This window comes from Natrix helvetica (assembly GCF_964273705.1).
Source record: "Natrix helvetica genome assembly, chromosome: 4".
Taxonomy (NCBI): Eukaryota; Metazoa; Chordata; class Lepidosauria; order Squamata; family Natricidae; genus Natrix; species Natrix helvetica.
Genome location: NC_138550.1, coordinates 140585602 through 140604587, shown reverse-complemented (window position 1 = coordinate 140604587; position 18986 = coordinate 140585602). Strand labels below are relative to the sequence as shown.

Below are 18986 nucleotides of genomic sequence, written 5' to 3'. Positions count from 1 at the left end.
TAAAATACTGTTTGCATATATTAAATTATAAACTTGGTGTTTTCAAAGCACAGAATTAAAAAGTATTACATCCAAACTTCAAATCAACGTTTGTACATGGTTTATTGGCGTAGCCAGCAACAACACTGTCATCCATACTTCTTTTTGGTTGCATTAAAAAGCCAAATTCATTTCCAAGGATACCCTATACCAGTCTGAGCTCAAAGAATTATGGATGCTTAAAGTATCCATTCCTCTTGATGACTATTTACATTTACACAATGATCTAAATTTGTATAAATTTATGGATGATGCAATGTCCAACAGATTGAAACATTCGTTTAAAGCATGTTTAAACAGGCATTAAACTTTTAGTTTCTGCTAGATAACTTAAAGCAGTGTTTTCCAGCCTTAGCCATTTCCAAACATGTGGACTTTCATTCCCAGAATTCTCATCAATCACCATATTGGCCTGGACTATTGCAATGCTCTCTACATGGGGCTCCCCTTGAGATGCACCCGAAGGCTGCAGCTGGTCCAGAATGCGGCCGCGCGGGTAATCATGGGATGTACTAGGTACTCCCATATAACACCTCTCCTGCGCGAGCTGCACTGGCTACCTGTGGCTTTTCGGGTGCGTTTCAAGGTGTTGATTATCACCTTTAAAGCACTCCATGGCACAGGACCTAGCTATCTGCGTGATCACATCCTACCCCATACATCCCTGCGACCAATTCGCTCTCACAGGGAGGGACTCCTCCGGGTGCCGTCCACTAGGCAATGCCAGCGGACGACGCCCAGGAGTTGGGCTTTCTCTGTGATGGGCCTGACCCTCTGGAATGATCTCCCCCCCAACATCAGAACTACTACCGATCTCCGCTCCTTCCGCAAGAAACTCAAGACCCACCTGTTCCAATCAGCTGGCCTGGCCCAATCGTAGTTTTAATTTTCAATCTTCCTGGCCGGCATTTTAAATTTTAAGGGGTTGTCCTTTTAATCTGTTTTAATTTTTATGATCATTGTACAGACTCTATATTTAATTTGTTTTTAAAAAGGGGTATTTAATATTGTTATTGTATATACGGTTTTTAGCTTTTGTCTGTACACCGCCCCGAGTCCCCTTGGGGAGAGGGGGCGGTCTATAAATCCTAAATAAAGTAAAGTAAAGTAAAAGTGTGTGTGTGTGTGTGTTTGTTTTGTTGTATTCGGGTCTTTTCCCGTGTAAGATTGAGATTGTCTTGGCGACATTTCAGCGAGGTCCCACTCTTCAGGCTGGTGCTTTTGGCTTAAAGTGTGATCAGAGACAAGATCCATCTAGAAAATCAAGGAGTCTATGAAATACCATGCAAAATCTGCCCTGCAACATATATAGGACAAACAAACAGGAGAATAAATGCATGCATCACAGAACACAAGAACGCAGTAAGAAAAAAAGAAAAAAGTTCCTCCCTTTTCCAGCACCTTAAAGCTACAGGACATGAAATCAATTTTGAAGGAACCAGGTTAATCTCCAAAACAGAACACTTCAACAAGAGAATAATTATGGAAGCCATTGAAATAGAGAAACACCCCCACAACATGAATAAACGTGATGATACCTCCCACCTACCAAATATCTGGAAACCAGCCCTAGCCAACAAACGAACCCCACTCACCACCCAGGCCATTACAATGCAAAATAACAATGCACACACAGCCAGCACCAATCAGCACCAATCTACCAATCATGATACAACCACACAACCAATCATTCCACTTACTGAAACAAAGCCAGCACTCCATGCCCCCGCCCACCAAGATTTACAGAAGGACAGCAGCTCTGATCACACTTTAAGCCAAAAGCACCAGTCTGAAGATGACGAGTGAGACCTCGCTGAAACGTCACCAAGACAATCTCAATCTTACACAGGAAAAGACCCGAATACAACAAAACCAGCATACCTACACCCGTGAAAATCTACGAAAACACACACACACACACACACACACACACACACATTTGTTTTCGTAGATTTTCACGGGTGTAGGTATGCTGGTTTTGTTGTATTCGGGTCTTTTCCCGTGTAGGATTGAGATTGCCAGATGGCAAGTGAGATCTTGCCGAAATGTTGCCAAGACAATCTCAATCCTACACGGGAAAAGACCCGAATACAACAAAACCAGCATATATATATTCAAATCCCAGTAAGGGTATGGCTAGCTGATGAGAGCTAAATAGCTTGAAATAGATCTATACTAGTCTCCCTTTATTTATTTATCAGCACAAATACAAAACATTATATATATATATATATATATATATATATATATATATATATATATATATATATATATATGTGTGTGTGTGTGTGTGTGTGTGTGTGTGTGTGTGTGTGTGTGTGTGTGTGTGTGTGTGTATATATGTGTGTATATATATATATATATATATATATATATATATATATATATATATATATATATATATATATACATATACATATACATATACATACACACACACACACACACACACACACACACACACATATATATATATATATATATATATACACATATGTTGCATTTGTGCTGATAAATAAATAAACAAAGGCAACATAAAAATTTGTGTATGCCATCTTTCTATAAATCTTGGTGGGGTGTGTGTGGAGTGCTGGCTTTGTTTCAGTAAGTTGAATGATTGGTTGTGTGGTCGTATCATGATTAGTAGATTGGTGCTGATTGGTACTGGCTTTGTGTCTATTGTTGTTTCATGTTGTAACGGCCTAGGTGGTGGGTGGGGCTCGTTTGTTGACTAGGGCTGATTTCCAGACATCTGGTTTTTTCATAGGATCTGGTGTGCGTTTAAGTAGCAGTTGGTGTTTTTTTTTTTCCGGTAGATGGTGTGTCTGAGGGAGCCATTGGGTTTTTTGTAGATTAGGATGTCCAGAAATGGAAGTTGGTTTTTTGCTTCTATTTCCATAGTGAATTGTATTTTGGGGTATAGGCTGTTGAAATGTGTGAGGAAGTTTTCCAGTTTTTCTTTTCCGTGTGGCCAGATTACAAAAGTTCTTCTTTCTGTAAGTTGCTTCTATATATGTGCTTTTTTCTTTTGTCAAAGCACCTGGTATAGCCAAATATGGGAGGGAGCATACTGCTTCCCTTTTGCCTTTCAGCCCTACTCCAGACAAAACAAAACAAAACACTTAATCATTCCCCTGGCTCAGCTGATAAGGGAGGAGAGCTTGTGGCTTAGAGGTTAAAACAACTGCCTAATATGTAAAAAAACAGCCCAAGTTTGAATCCCAGCAAGGGTATGGCTAGCTGCTGAGAGCTAAATAGATATATACTAGCCTCCCTTCATTTATTTATCAGCAAAAATGCAATGTGTGTGTGTGGGGGGGGCACATTACTAACTGTCCACATAGGGCCCATGAGCCATGGACTGGACACACCAGCTCCATTCCATTCCATTACCCAATACTGACATGAGAGAGAGCCAGTTTGGTATAGTGGTTAAGGTATCTGTCTAGAAACCATGACACTGAGAGTTCTAGGCCTTCCTTACAAAAGAAGTATTTGGGTAACCTTGGAGCAGTATCTCAGCCCTAGGAAAGCAATGGGAAACTACTTCTGAAAAAAAATCTTGCAAGAAAGCAACTGTCCAGGCAGTTGTCAACATGATATTTATACAACTGCTTAGCTGTATGGATTATTAATTTATGTTTAAGAAATTTATACAGCCGGCTTATTTTAAGAAATAATTCTGGTGGCTCACAATCCAAAATAATAAAAACAGGATAAGTACAATTTTTTTAAAAAAAATATTATAGCATAGAATGTAAAATACAAAAGAATGGATGTATGTAAAAGCCATGTAAAGTTTTCAAATATGTAAAATTTTATTTTATTTGTATAAAGTGGTCCTGCATAGCTATTCTATGTTCAAGAAACTTTAGTAAGGATACAATTTTCGGGACTTGTATTCTAACCAAAGGAATTCCTTGCAAGATTCTTGAAAAGTCAGTCAAATTTGTTGAATGGCTAAAAAGCAGATTAGGGAATAATATACAATTATTATATTAGTAATGTCAGGTTCCAGCCATTGATTCCCATTCAACCTGTAGCCTAATGACATATTAGTGGGACTTTTTTTAAAAAACTTTGCAGTAAATCTTGAATGCTAATTTTTGAATAGCATTCAAAATTACTGAACCAATGCAGTTGCCGCTATTGGGAAATTATATTAAATTAAAATATAAATTGGCCTTCTGATTATACATGCATCCATTCTCATCAGTTAACTCTTCAATTAACTGTAGTTCATTTTGTCTAAACCAAGAATGACCTCAGACCTAGGTTGTTCTGAGTTGGGGAACCATTACTTCACAATATGGATAAGAAAAGAGTAAGAAAAGGAGACACAGAGACAGAATTCATAAAGATTTTAACATAATAGTTAGAAGGTGTTTCCATGGAAATTTATAATTGAATATTTCAGGACACAATTTAGAATCATCCGCTTGTTTGATGTGACTCATTGTGGCATGTTTGCTTTGAGAATAAACTTTACTTACACATGTCATGCATTTGATGTGATGCTCAAATTTGGCTGCTCTGCAAAGATAGCCAGAGCTTTCCTTGCTCTGAAGAGGTAGATATAAAACACAATTGTCACAGTAAGGCAACATTTGGAGTAGTTGAGAGTCTATCTGAAATGGAAAACAACTGGAACAATATTGGGAGATTCAAGAGAATAATTACTAGGAATGATCTAGACTGAACTACAGGGATCCTGCCAATTAAAACTACAGATAGGAATCTCAAAAAATTGTGGAACAGCTTCATTAGCTTCCTGCTGAAGACCTGCATGCCAAAATACCAGATAACTCCAAACAAGTTCATCTGGGGCTCATTAATTTCCATGTAGCATAGCCTATTCAGAAGAAATTTGTGACTCCTGAATCAATCCACATGGACTTAAGATGGTATTCAAGGTTTGGAAGCTGGGTTTCAGGTTCAAAAGAAACAATGGTAAACAGTGGAAACAATCAACAAATGGAACAGCTTGTCTTCAGAAGTTGTGGGACCTTCATCACTGGTGGCTTTCAAGAAGAGATTGAACTGCCATTTGTCAGAAATGGTGCCCCCTGCTTGGGCGGAGGGTTGGACTAGATGATTTACAAGGTCCCTTCCAACTTTGTTAATCTATAGATCAGGAATGATGAACACCTCTCCTGAACATCCAATAGCAGCTTAGTCCAATGTGCATTCCTGCTACCAAAGCCTTTTCATTGCTTCTTCTTTTTCACCTGTACAAATGTTCACCTGAAATGCCATGAAGGGAACGGTGCCAATTTTGTAGCATAATAACTAGGTTAGTGTCTTTCTCTAGTAAAACAGGCTCAATTCATTTCGAATATTTGGATAAAATTATTTTTACTTATTTTTTTTTAAATGGGAAAATAAATTAACATAGTTCTTAACTGTGTTTTGTGTCTTACTTGGTATAACAATTCTGTAATTTGCGAATTCTGTGCACATTCTTGAGCAAAGATCAAAGATTAAAATGAGCAAATGAATCACTGAGCAAGCACACCCTTTCATACTAAAGCTTTTCTTCTAAGCCTGTGTTTGGAGGCTTGGAGGCAGGACCAGTGGCTTTCTGTGCTCCTAACAGTAGCTGTCTTTTTTTAGTTTTCCAGAGAACTTCTGTCAGGGGCGTTTTTAAAAGACAATGTCTTTGTAACAGCAGCCATTCTTTACCTACAAGGTGCCTCAGAACCAGGGAACTCGCACGATGCTGCATTTGGAGAAGATAATTATAGCAGTTAGAAATGGGGGAGAGAAGGCTTCAGCTGGCCTATTAATAGTGAATGGTAATACTAGCTGCCTGAGATGCTGAATGGTAATACAGGTAGTCAGGGGCAGGATTCAGCGAACCGGTAGCTCCGATGATCAGCGGTTTGCTCCAATGATCAGGTCGGCCTGCCCACCCGCCCCTGCCCTTTACTTACCTATATCTTCTCAGCTGATTCACGTGGCAGAGCTGATTGCCGCGCCTCAGCTGTGTTACTCCCCAGAAGTAACATGGAAGTTTTGCTAAAAATGCACACATGCGCAGAGCATGCGTCAGAACACGCAATCGCTGAACCGGTTGTCAAACCGTCAGAACCCCACCACTGCAGGTAGTCCTTGACTTGCAACAGTTCCTTTAGTGTCCATTCAAAATTACAATGGCACAGAAAATGAATGATTTGACCTTGGCGACTGATTCATATTTATGATGGTTGCAGTGACCCCAGCTCAGGTCATCACTTTTTGTGAATTTCTTACAAGCAAAGTCAATCAGGAAGCCAGATGCACTTAATTGTGTTACTAGCTTAACAAACGCAATGATTCACTTAACAAGAAAGGTGGTAAAATTCACTTAACAAATGTTTTGATAGTAACAGAAAACTTTGGACTCAATTATGGTCGTAAATCAAGTACCTGTAATAGAATTATTTTTCATTCTTTAAAAAAAAGGCATTAATACAGGAACGTGATGCCCTGCCCACAGTGCTAAGTAATATTTCTGTATAATATTTCTTATGTTTAAAAAAATGCACAAATGTACATGGCCATGAATGTAGTACAGGTAGTCCTCAATTTACAACCGCAATTGAGCCCAAAATTTATATTGCTAAGGGAGTTTTCCCCCATTTTACGACTTTTCTTACCACATTTGTTAAGTGAATCACTGCAGTTGTTAAATTAGTAACACTCTTGTTAAGTAAATCTGGTTTCCCCATTGGCTTGGCTTCTCAGAAGGTTGCAAAAGGAATCACATAACACCGGAACAGTCATACGTCATGTAAATCACGTGACCATTGGGATGCTTATGGGTCATAAGTGTGAAAAATGGTTATAAGTTACTGTTTTCAGTGCCATTGTAACTTTGAACAGTCACTAAACAAACTGTTGTATGTCTAGGGTTAACTTGTATATTATTTACAATACAATACAATAGCAGAGTTGGAAAGGATCTTGGAGGTCTTCTAGTCCAACCCCCTGCCTAGGCAGGAAACCCTATACCATTCCAGACAAATGGCTAACCAACATCTTCTTAAAGACTTCCAGTGTTGGGGCATTCACAACTTCTGGAGGCAAGCTGTTCCACTGATTAATTGTTCTAACTGTCAGGAAGTTTCTCCTCAGTTCTAAGTTGCTTCTCTCCTTGATTAGTTTCCACCCATTGCTTCTTGTTCTACCCTCAGGTGCCTTGGAAAATAGTTTGACTCCCTCTTCTTTGTGGCAACCCCTGAGATATTGGAACAATGCTATCATGTCTCCCCTAGTCCTTCTTTCTCTTAAGCTAAACATACCCAGTTCCTGCAACCGTTCTTCATATGTTTTAGTCTCCAGTCCCCTAATCATCTTTGTTGCTCTTCTCTGCACTCTTTCTAAAGTCTCCACATCTTTTCTACATTGTTGTGACCAAAACTGAATGCAGTATTCCAAGTGTGGCATGTATTTAAGCACATGTACCACAGATAAATTATTGGAAAAAAAGCACCTAAATACACTTTTAGTTTTCCTTCATTGTAAAAGGATTTAAACAAACTTGAAATGGTCTTTTCAATGTTTGAAGTAGAAGATGAATGATTAGGAAATCCTGGAGCTTAAATACTGCCTAATGCACATTTTGCTTGTTGTTGTAGGTGTGGTTACAAAAATACGGCTATCTTCCATCCTCTGACTCCAGAATGTCCGTGTTGCGCACTGCGGAGACAATGAAATCTGCCATAGCTGCCATGCAGCAGTTCTATGGCATTAACATGACAGGAAAAGTGGACAGGAACACAATCGAGTAAGTACATTTTATTGCAATGCTCTTCCTTTTTGGAATTCCTGAAATATATGTGGAAAATTAGAAGCATTTGCGGTGGCTGGCTATCTAAATCCTGTCTCGGCAGTTCTGAACAGTCTGTGATGTAGAATATTCCTTTCTTTTCATCATGGCAGGCGGGAGGGGGAGGAGAAGCAATGTAAGGTGCAATTAAAGCCTTGATAAAAGTCAATTTCTACAAGAAAGAGGGGGGAAGGAGTATGAAAAATGGATTTGAACAGTCATGACATTTTTATCTTGATATGAGTATTAAAGCAAAATTCACAAAAGAAGCTGAACAGGGAGATAATAATCAGATGTCCTTTTGTGGCTCAGGACAAAGTTAAGACACGTTCGAGGCCAGCCAGATCATGATCAAGAGTGCGAAGAGTATAATTATCAAGCTGTGTATAGACTTTAAATGAATCGGTTGTCAAAAAAAAAAAAAGGATAAACCTTAATTTAAAACTCAGTAAACTATCTTTTTTTCTGGTACCCATCAGTACCTGTGATCCAGTTGTCCCTGGCTTTCTCCTCATCTCCTCCCACCCCCACTTATCTCACAAATAATCTTTCCTGTTCTAGTAACTACATATCCCACCATGCACAGCTGCTAAGGTCAGTAGATTACATCTGTTTTAAATATATTCGGAAGCAGCAGTAGAATTGGGAATGACGTATAAGGCAACTGAACCACCCAGAGTCATTGACTGAGTTGGGGCACTAGAAATTGAATGAATGAATAAAAAAATGAATAAACTGCTCTTATAGTTTATATTGGGAAGTGAGCAGGTGTTATTGGAAAACCTCAAGCTATTATTCCATCCCTACCATCCAGTCAGAGCTGAAGAAGCTTCTTGGATGAAAAGTGAAATGTCTTCAAAGAAAAATCAGAAAGTTCAGTTGCCTCTTGAAAAAGCACCTTTGGTACAACCATGACCTGGATGACTAAGAATCTCCATAGACATCTAGCTATTGAAACAGTGCAAAATCTACTTAATACTGTGCACAAGGACTGTAAATAATTCCCCAGCTCCACTTCCCTGTAAGAAAAATAAGAAAGCCTAAAACAGGTTCTCCAGCTTCCCCCTTGACACCGAAGATTCCCACATTAGGTCAGTGGTTGTGAGAGCCAATCAAATACACACACAAAAACACACACACACCATGCAAAAATGAAACATGACCTTCAAACCAAATTTCTTTGCAAGCAGTCCCAAGCAGTCTGCTCTTTAACCAAGACTTTTGCTTCATTCCGTTTCAGTCTGTTGTTTTATCTTTTTAAAAATCTTTGTTCTTCCTTTTCTTGATTTTATTACAATTTCTTTGTTTTGGAGTCATTAGGAGTCAGGTGGCATACAAATTTAATAATAATAACAAAGCAAGCACCTCCCATTTCTGATCCTATCTCACAATATCTTTTTATTTATTTCTCTGATTTGTTTCTCTACCTTTTTAGTTTCCCAATTGTCAGAAATTTGTTACATGTTTCTAGGCATGTTGCTGTTTCCTGTCATTTAAAAGTGTGTTGAGTAATGATGTCACATAAATAAATATAAATAATAGACCAAATTCATTGGAGTATAAGTGGACTGGAATGGACACTGGAATAATGCAACATTTGGAAGCCAGATTCATTGGATTTGTTGGGATCATTTTTAAGACACACATAAGGGTAGGTATATGATAGGATTGGGCAGAGTATTTGGAAAGAATGCTTGTGAAGCACATTAGAATGAATGATGCAACCTTGAAATATCTGAATGAATATTCTTTGGAAAGTGTACAAGGCAGCCTTAAATGTTGCCTCTGGCTGTTGTGAGGACATGCACAATTCATTTGTTGGTGGTCCCAGTGGTATTGTTATCTATGTCTCTGTTCCCAAGTTCAGGATGAAGTGGTTTGTGAAGCTCTTAGTGATTTTTTTGAGATATTATTAATGTATCTCTGACTATTCATGTTTTTCTTTTCATATTATATATATAATTATAAGTTTAATCTTTTTGGAGTAAAGCAGCTTCAAAATCTAATAAACAACTGTTCAAGCAATTGGACACACTCTTGTAAGCAACTGTATTAACTTTTCAGAGGATGCAGCTGCTTTAATACTTTAAAGAGAGTGTTTTGCTTTTGCTAGTATTCTTTGCAAAAAAAAATCACTTTTGTAAGCTTTGTTCAACCTTGATGTCAAGTATCAAAACTGTGATTAATTGTGCATATTGCATCTTATAGGAGAAAAAGATAATTAAATATGCTGTTTTTTCAATCTAATTTTAATTCATTTTTCATTGATATTAAATCACAATGACAAAATATAGCACCAGATCATCAGATAATATCACCTACTATTTGTTTTGTTTTATATGAATGATTGTTGGAAATCCCTTTCTGCATTAATTTTTAAAACATTTTTATAAGGCTGAAATGGTAAATACTAATTGATAAAATCAAATCAAGAGATGATATTTGTACTTAAGATCTATTTTGACACTCACTTAACAGAGATATAGACCACATTTTATTTACATCAGAATGACATTTCTCTATTTTTCTGCCCAGTTTGATTATAATACTTTGACTCAAAGATCAGTGCTATCTTTCTCAGCACATTTATAACTTCCTTTGTTGTCAGCTTCCGGTAGCTAAAGTGAAAAAGATAGCTTCTTCCCAAATGCCACTAATTTAGCATTTAAAAACTTGTGACACTCAGAATTGCCTTCTTTTGTCAAACACTTATTTGCATTAGCTTAACTATTTTAACTATGAAATCATGAAATACCTTAGTAGACACTAGACCAGGGCTGTCAAAGTCCCGGCCCATGGATCGGATGCGTCACATGCTGTCTATGCCCACGCCCAGTTTAGTAAAGGGGAAAAAAGTCCCAATATGTCATGTGATGCCTTGATGATGTGAGTTTGACACCTCTGCACTAGATATATTTGAAGGGTTTCTCATTCTAAGGGCAGATGATTATCTAAGTTCAAGGACTCCAATCTAATTTCTTTCCATGAAATCTGTTTCATGGATCTGCTTTTTATAGTGCAATAATGTATGATCAAATAGATTGATTTGATTCCCCCCCCCCCCAAAAAAAACCTGAAGTTGGAAACATGGAAGAATATTTTTAAAATAAAGTAAAATAACTTCAGTTTCTAGATTCCCATCAATTAAGATGGTGTTGACTGGAGGGCACCAAAGTAGAGGAACCTGATGCTACCAATCTAGGGATTTCCCCATTTTTTCCCCTAATTTTTCTAGTATAAATCCTCATGAAATGTATGTTGAACTTGAATGTCAAAACAATCAAACGGCTTGAATGCTTCAAACAAAACAGAACAAGAAGCCCTTACATAGAGTCCAGAAAATAGGGGAAAGGATTAAATCTTCCAGATTATAATATTCTGCTCCACACATTAGTTTGTGATTGTAATAGAATGTGAAGCTCTTAAATAAAGTGATATCAACGTACATCTTTCTACATAGAAATTGACCTGCTATTCCAGTATATACTTGAGTGTTTAAAACATGATAGTGTCAATAAATAAATCAAAATTAAAGATTGTCAATCAGGTATTACTATTGGGATGTAAACACAAATGGTTCTAGTGGACTACTTGTGTGAAATATAAAGTATCTACTCCAGAATTTAAATGGCACAAATGGGATTTTCACATTCACTTCAGTGGAGATGTTTCGGTAGACATAAAGTGAAGTGTACATAAAAACTGTCCTATCTGCTAAAATGAATGGAGACGCTCTCCTATCTGGAAAAATAAAATACAAATACCTTGCATACATGGGATATTTATGGATATGTTCCTCAGACATATTCATATCCTGCCTTCCCTTATGAGCTCAAAATAGGTTATATGGACATCTCTCTTTATTTTATCCCTACAAAAGGAAATCTGTAATTTTCCGGAGCAAGAGACAGGAGGCTCCAGTGGATGGTATTGACATGCCCATTTGGCCACGAGACTCGGATGAAGCTGAAGACACACCTCTGTGCTCCACCCTTTCCTCTCCAGTTCATCTCAGTCTGGCCAAATAACGCAATTTCTATCTCTACTGGAACCTCCTTGCCTCTGCAGCGTCTGAACCCAGCTTTCTGCTCTAACCTGTAAGTAGCTCTACGTGGTTTTCCTTCCTAACCACCAGGAAGTGTTACTTTGTATCCTAGGGATCGGAGAGAGTGCTGAGGTCAGGACGGCCATTTCTGGATTAGCCAAACATGTGGCGCCGATCCATGGGTTTTTTTGCGATCGGGAGGCTAGAGGCTAGGGATTCCCAGCCCAGAGACCCCCCCATCGCCTCATCAACCTTTTAACAGCTTCGGCGGCTGGATTCGAGTCGTACGGAGCTGAGAAGAGCACAAAGAAGTTTTTTCAACTGTGAACGCGCCACGGAGCGGAGGAGAACACGCAAAGCTACCTGGGCCGAGGCAAGCCTCGGCGGCAGCCCCCATACACCACTCTCGGTGTTGAGGCTGGGGCTGGCCAGAAGGGGAGAAAGCAGCATTCAATGAAATTGATTTCCCCTTTAACTGTTGCAGTGGAAGAGAGGGAGAGCAAGGAGCCTGTGCAAGGAGAATGAGTAGTTTTTTCCTTATTTTTCTTATTCCCCCATGTGGCCAAAATGGTGGAGGAGGCGGGGAGGTCTCCTTCACCCCCATGCTCCCCTGGGGAGGGACCTTCAACCAGGCAGCGATCCACTGCTTCTGCCAGGGCCCTAAAGGCTACCAATCCCCGCCCCTCTCGTGCTACCCAGAGGGAAGAACTGAGGAGGCAGTTTTCCAGGGCTGAAAAACTGAGGGCTTTGTAGGGTTGGCTCAGTGCTCCCCCCCGCTCCAGATCTCCATTGGAGGGTGAGTTCCAGCCTGGACACCCTCCAGGTTCCCCAGATTCCCCAAGGAGATTTTTTGGGGAAAAGTTTCCTTCTCCTCTCCTTTCCCTGGAAGACCAGGACATGGACCTGGAAGATTCCTGCGCCCACGTGTATCCTAGGGAGGATCAGGTCCTACCCAGGTCCACACTAGCTCCCCAAGCTGGTGTATCTCAGGAGCCAGAGAATTCCGGCTGGGATTCTCTGGATGTAGATAATCTGCCAAGGGGGGTGCAAAATCTCATTGAAAAAGCAATTGCCTTCGGAATCGCGTATGGATTGCAGCAGCAGACTGCTCGGTCCTTAGCACCAGATCAAGGTGGGAATCCTAGGGCCAGCTCATCCCAGGCTCGGCCTCTATCCAATCCCGTGAGCCACCCTGCCTCTCCTTCCCTGATTAGTGAAGGCTCAGTAGCAGGGGACAGATCCCAGAGAGATCCTAACCTGTATGAGGATGAGGAGAATGACAAGCCGGAGCCTCCGGCATTTACTGGACTATTCCCCCCAAATTAATTCCAGTCTCTTCTACGCAAAGCATGTGCTACTGCACAGGTAGAAGAGGAGGGGAGGATAGATGGAGCTAGGGAGGGTGCTAAAGAGGGTGCTTCAGATGGCCTGCAGCAAAAAAGCCTCGGGGCCCAGTTTTTTCTGAACCCAAGGTGGTGAAGGAGGAGATTCCTGCCCCTCACCTCTTCCTGGAAGTCATGAAGAAACAATGAGAAAAGCCCACTGCCTTCCCAAATCCTGGCAGTAGAAAGACATTTTTATAATATTGAGCCAGATTTCTCCCAAGCATTACAGCTACCTGCCGTGGACCCACCTGTGGTGGCCCTGGCACCTCCTGCATCTCTGGTGGCCAAGGACGTAGCAGACAACCTTAAGGCAGATGACAGGAAGGCGAAGATGACCCTGAGGAAGACACTCCAGTCAGCGGCCTGGGCCATCAAGGCAGCAGCATTGGCCTCATTCTTCAACCGCACGGCTATCCTGTGGATGGAGAAGATCCAGGAAGGCATTTCCCCAGAGGATGTGCGACTGCATCAGGATTTGAACAAGTTAGTGGCAGTGGCGCAGTTTTCAGCTGATGCCACACTAAACGCAATGAAGTTTGCCTCCAGGGCTATGGTGTCATCTGTGACCTCCCGTCACCTCCTCTGGCTTGGGGTGGCAGGTGGACAGCAAGTCCAAATGGTAGCTGGTGTCAGCTGACTACACGGGGGGCTCCCTCTTTGGGGCAGTCCTGGAACCTCTCCTGGTGGAGGACAAAAACAAGAAAAAAGTCTTATCGACCTCAGCGAAGAAGGCGGAGCAAAGGTCAACCCCGTTTTCCCGCAAGCCCTCATACCGTTTCCCAGAACAGGAGACTCAGCAGAGCAAGTACTCTTTTCCCAGGTCAGAGAGGACATCTGACCGTAACTTCAGTAGGGACAGATGCTGCTTCCTGTCTCAGAGTAAGCGGCCCTTTCGAGGGGGAAGTGGGTGCCCCTACCGCCGGGACAAATAGGTTGAACCTTACCCCACCCATTGGCGGTTGCCTGGCTCTCTTCTCCGAGGCCTGGGAGAGGATTTCCTCTGACGCCTGGGTAATCAGCATGGTTTCACACGGGCTTCAGCTAGAGTTCCTCTTCATTCCCCCTAACCTCTTTTGCACACACCTAGATATAGCGCAGATGGATGCGTCAGGCCATTAAGCATCTGCTTGACATTGCCGTGATAGAACCGGTCCCCTCGGACCAGGAGGGCCATGGGTTCTATTCAAACCTGTTCCTTGTGCCAAAAGCCTCGGGGGTGGGGTGGGGGGTGGAGAGCTATTCTCGACTTGAAGCTCTTGAACCAACATCTTGTGTACCGCAAGTTCAAGATGGTCTCGCTTAAATCTATTCTAGCAGGCATATGGGAGGGAGATTACATTACATCTATAGACCTCACAGAGGCTTATCTCCATATTCCCATCCTCCCACTACACAGGCGGTTCCTACGGTTCTCCTATCTGTGTTGCCACTACCAATACAAGGCCCTACCCTTTGGGTTATCCTCTGCACCTAGGTCATTCACCAAAGTACTGGCAGTGGAGGCAGCCTACCTAAGGGGTTTCCCCATTAGGCTGCATTGCTACCTGGATGATGTCCTTGTCTAGGGGCATCCCTGGGTCAGATGACAGCAGACCTCTGGCAGGTTGTGGGCACCCTTCAGGGGTTGGGTTCTCTGTCAACTTTGAAAAGAGTTCCCTCACCCCGTCAACTAGAATACTCCATTAGGGGCGGTTATAGACTCCCATGCAGGGAAAGTTTTTCTCTCCCCGGACTGCAGGGGCAGTTTGGTTAAGATGGTTAAGCAGGTCCGTAGGGACCATAGCCCTTCTATCCAGCTGGTTGGGGAAACTCATATCCTGCATCAAGGTAGTACCGTGGACACGGTTGGATGCCAGGACTCTGCAGTGGCGACTCCTACTGTTCCAGAGGGCCAACACCAGCAGCTCGCTGGCCAAGGTCGAGGCCACCCCTCAGGTACTGGTTTCCCTCAAATGGTGGCTGTCCCCAGCCTTGCTCAAGTGGTGCGAGTTCAGGGACCAAGAGCGCCTTGTTCTCACCATGGATGCCAGTCTGTGCGGCTGGGGGGTGACCTTGGGGTCCCAGTTGGCACAGGGGCAGTGGTCCTGGCAGGAGTTCCGACACAACATAACTGGCTGGAGCTTCGGGCGATCCATCTGGCGCTTCGACATTTCCGGACTGCTGTCAAGGGTCATCACGTCCTGGTCCTCACCGACAACGTGGCGGCCAAGGTCAACATCAATTGGCAAGGCGGCACATGTTCCAGGGCACTGCACACTGAAGCAATGTTGCTGGGCAGCTGGGCAGAGAGACAACTGCGGTCGATCCAGGCGGATCACATCACGGGGATCGACAACCATCAGGCCGACTGGCTCAGTCGAGAGTCGGTGGACAACCCAGAGTGGAGCCTGTCCCAGGAGCTTTTCCAGAACATCTGCCGGAGGTTCAGATGGCCAGTAGTGGACCTCTTTGTCACTCCGGCCAAGACCCAGCTTCCGCGGTTCTTCTCTCGGTTCCCAGCTCGGGGAATGGAAGGGGTCAACGCCCTTCGCACAAGGTGGCCAAGGGGGCTACTGTACGCCTTTCCTCCCCTCCCCCTCCTTCTCGGGATAGTTCAGAAGCTAGTCAGGGAGCAGGCAGAGCTGATCCTGGTGGCTCCTCACTGGCCGAGGAGACCCTGGTTCGTGGACCTCAAGATCCTGTCAGTCCAGCCTCCATGGTGGATTCCAGAGGGGGGAAAAGAGCTGCACCAAGGGAAGCTAATGCACCTGGAACCACACTGGCTGCAACTAGCTGTGTGGAGATTGAGTGGGAGCACCTAAAAGGAGCTCAATTTTCTCTGCTGGTGATTAGAACCATAGAGCCTCTCGCAGAAATTCCACCTCGAGGATCTATGACTCTACATGGTTGCCTTCGTTTTTTGGTGTCAGGCAAAACGGGTTGAGCTTACCAGGGCCTCAGTCCCGCAAGTCCTGGAATTCATCCAGGATGGCCTAGACAAGGGTCTCGCCCGGGATACTGTGCGCAGGGAACTAGCTGCCCTTGCCATGATCTTCCGGGCGAGGGCCCGGTCCCTCTCACCCAACTACCTGTTGTGAAGAGGTTCCTTCGGGGGGTCACCAACCTGCACCCCCCAGTGGTGCATAGATTCCCCATGTGGAATCTTACCACCGTGCTATGGGCTCTCATGGAGGAGCCCTTTGAGCCGTTGAGAACAGTTAGCTTGAAGCACCTAACCCTTAAGGTGGTATTCCTAGTCGCTTTCATGTTGACTAGAAAGAGCTAGAAGCACTTTCCTCCAGGGACGACTTGTGCATGTTCCACAACAACAGGGTTGTGTTGAAGTTAGATCCAGCCTTCCTTCCTAAGGTGAATTCCATATTCCACCATTCCCAGGAACTTGTTCTCCCCGATTTCTGCCCTAATCCGGCTAGGGAATGTTTACTTGAAGCAGACAGCCTCCTTCCGGAGGTCAGAGGCACTCTTCCTATCCTTCCAACCTTCGTCTCTGGGTAAGAGGGTAATGCCTTCCACCATTATCCAGTGGATTCATTTAGCCATCTACGTAGCATACAAATCCTAGAGGTTGCCGTTGCCGGCTGGCGTCACAGCACACTCGACTAGGAGCGCTGCTACCTTGGCGGCTTGGGCCTCCCAGGCCCCAATAGCCGACATTTGTAGAGCAGCTACATGGGCATCCCCATCGCCGTTTATCCAACATTACAGGTTGGACACGTTCACATCGGCTGATGCGGCGTTTGGGCGCAGGGTGCTACAGCAGGTTATTGCAGAGCATGAGTTCCCCGCCCATGGGACTTAGCTTTGGTAGGTCCCATCCACTGGAGCCTCCTGTCCCTCACTCCGGAAAATGGCAGTTGGTCTTACCTGAACTGCTATTTTCGGGGCTCGGACAGGAGGCTCCAGTTCCTGCCCTAGGTAGTAGGATAGCTGGGGTGGTGTGAGTTCTCCTTTGTGCCTTGTTTTCAGGTCTGGGGGAGCTCACTTCGATGAACTGGAGAAGAAAGGGTGGAGCACAGACACATGTCTTCAGCTTCATCCCAGTCTCGTGGCCAAATGGGCGTGTCAATACCATCCACTGGAGCCTCCTGTCCGAGCCCCAAAAATGGCAGTTCAGGTAAGACCAACTGCTAATCTGAGCAGGATGTCATAGTGCCCAGTGAGTTTATATGTCTAATATTGGACTTGAACCTATGTACCTGATATAAGTAGGTGTCTAGACACAGTTTGTGAATGGCTAGAGATAAATGCAATGTAATTTAATTCTGAAAGTATCGTGGACAAAAAAGCTAGTAGATCTATAAACATTTTAAACTTGTCTTTTTTAAAAATGTTTTATTTGCCGTTTTCTTTTCTCACCATGCATATTTTGTGGACAGTGTATTGACTGGGTCAAGTCTATTTTGCACGATGTTAACAATAATAATACAAATTGATATATGTGATTCTAATCTTCCAACTTCATCAATACTAGTCTCTTTTATATAATCCTTTATCATTTCCCCACTAATTCATTTAAACATAAATAACATTTCTGTTCACCTTGTATTTGTTATTCTCTACTAAATACTGTTATTTAATATTTTACAAATTGCTCATAATTTCACCATAACTTCAATGTTCCAAATTTGTAGGATTATTAATAACACCAAGTATTAACAATATTTAATCAATCCCGGAGTGTATCTCAAAATCCCCACAATTTCCAATCCTTAATAGTTTAAATTCACAATATACTTTAACACACTATTGATGTTAATAATACGATTATATTACCTGATCCTAAATTTCCATTTTCATTTCAGCTTGTCTTGAAATGTGTGCTTTGTCTGTGAAAAGATTATGATTTGCTAGTCTATCTTAACTTTGAGCTATGCATGAAAGTATGATGCTTGAAGTAGGGGCATCAATGCCAACTACTACCTTATCAAAATACCTATTCCAGTTACTCATTTGTGTTCTGACAAATGAGTAACTGGACTACTATAACAAAATTTATGCTGAAGACATATTGAAAGCTGGAGTGACTGCACTATATAAAACCTAGATGGTGATGGAGCCAAATGAGTCAGGCAATATTACACTGATATTATGGAAGCTGGTCTGCTTTAACCTTGAGCTATGCTTGAAAGACATTGAAGAAGAGTATTGATATAATTCTAGAAATGTCTGCTTTAACCAAAAGGCTTGAAGTTCTAAGCTGGTAATTATCGGAAATATTACTTTAATGTTAATACACTTTTCCCTGAACTATATCATCTGAAAAGCATTTGGGGAAATATGTGATTTTTGAAAATAATGTGGGGATATCCTCTAAGGAGCTTACTTTCTTAATATGCTCAAAATCTAAGCATTTGTATTGCCTTTCAGACTTGTGATGTGAATATACAGAAATGTGGCACGGATCAGCAGAGTCAAATATGTATAATCAATTTGAAGGACCTTCTTCTAAAATGAAATGTAATATATGGTTCTTATTTTGTATAAAAGGAATCAATAATGTTATTGTGCACTTTGCCACAATTACCAATAAAATTAGAAACTAGAAAGCAGAATGGATTGGAAAACCAGGGAAATCTATGCATAAACAAAATCCTATTTGGGTAGCATGACACTGCTAATCTAATCCTAATTGTTATGGCTTCAGTTGTTTTAGTTGTTCCTAGTCCTTCAGAATAATAGTTTTCCATGCTTAATGGCTTTTTACAGA

General features: G+C 42.2%; 1 protein-coding gene across 1 annotated transcript in view; it reads left to right on the top strand.

Moving 5' to 3' along the window:
* MMP16 (matrix metallopeptidase 16) overlaps positions 1-18986 on the top strand; it is a 184606-nt gene that overhangs the window by 57036 nt on the left and 108584 nt on the right. Inside the window, exon 2 of the mRNA XM_081952437.1 lies at positions 7659-7807. Coding sequence (XP_081808563.1) covers positions 7659-7807 — 149 coding nt within the window. The remainder of the gene's footprint in view (positions 1-7658; positions 7808-18986) is intronic.